This window comes from Strongyloides ratti, scaffold srae_scaffold0000077, assembly GCF_001040885.1.
Source record: "Strongyloides ratti genome assembly S_ratti_ED321, scaffold srae_scaffold0000077".
NCBI classification, from domain to species: Eukaryota; Metazoa; Nematoda; class Chromadorea; order Rhabditida; family Strongyloididae; genus Strongyloides; species Strongyloides ratti.
Window position 1 is genome coordinate 1 of NW_020171595.1, and position 549 is coordinate 549.

General features: G+C 22.8%; 1 protein-coding gene across 1 annotated transcript; it reads left to right on the top strand.

Annotated features, from left to right (window-relative positions):
• Position 1: 1 nt before the first annotated feature.
• Positions 2-343, top strand: SRAE_0000081100 (Protein-tyrosine phosphatase, receptor/non-receptor type domain and Protein-tyrosine/Dual specificity phosphatase domain and Protein-tyrosine phosphatase, catalytic domain-containing protein; the record flags this gene model as incomplete). The annotated part of the gene is made up of 1 exon (XM_024646761.1): positions 2-343. A coding segment is annotated over one exon (342 nt), but the record flags the coding sequence as incomplete, so codon positions are not given.
• Positions 344-549: the final 206 nt, after the last annotated feature.

Consider the following 549-nt stretch of genomic DNA (forward strand, 5'->3'; position numbering starts at 1 on the left):
AACACTATATGGATTATATAAAAGAGCTGTTGAAATATGTAAAAATGACTATTTGGTAATACAGTGTAGTTCAGGTGTTGGAAGATCTGGTACACTTGCAATGATTATCCATATGATTGATACAATCGACAAGGAAAACCCTTTTGATCCCTTCAAAAGTTTGGATTTCATTAGGCAACATCGTTATAAAGGAGTCCAAACTATAAGTCAATTTTTCCTGGCTTTATGTATTCTTTATCAACATTTTGAAGATGACATTAAATTTGTTGATCGAAAATTATATGACCAATTTATGGAATTGACACAAATTGTCTTTGATGGAGAAAAATTAAGTTATTGCTAAAATTTAATTTTCTACTACTTCTTTTTATATATATTATAATATAAATATAATTATTTGTTTTGTCATGCGAATATATAATAATAAACTTTATAATAACACATTTTTTCTATTTTAAATACATTTTTATTTATAATAATTATAATAACTTTAAAAAAAAACAACTTCTTTATTTAAAATAAATATTTTAAAAAAAAAGTAACTAAAGA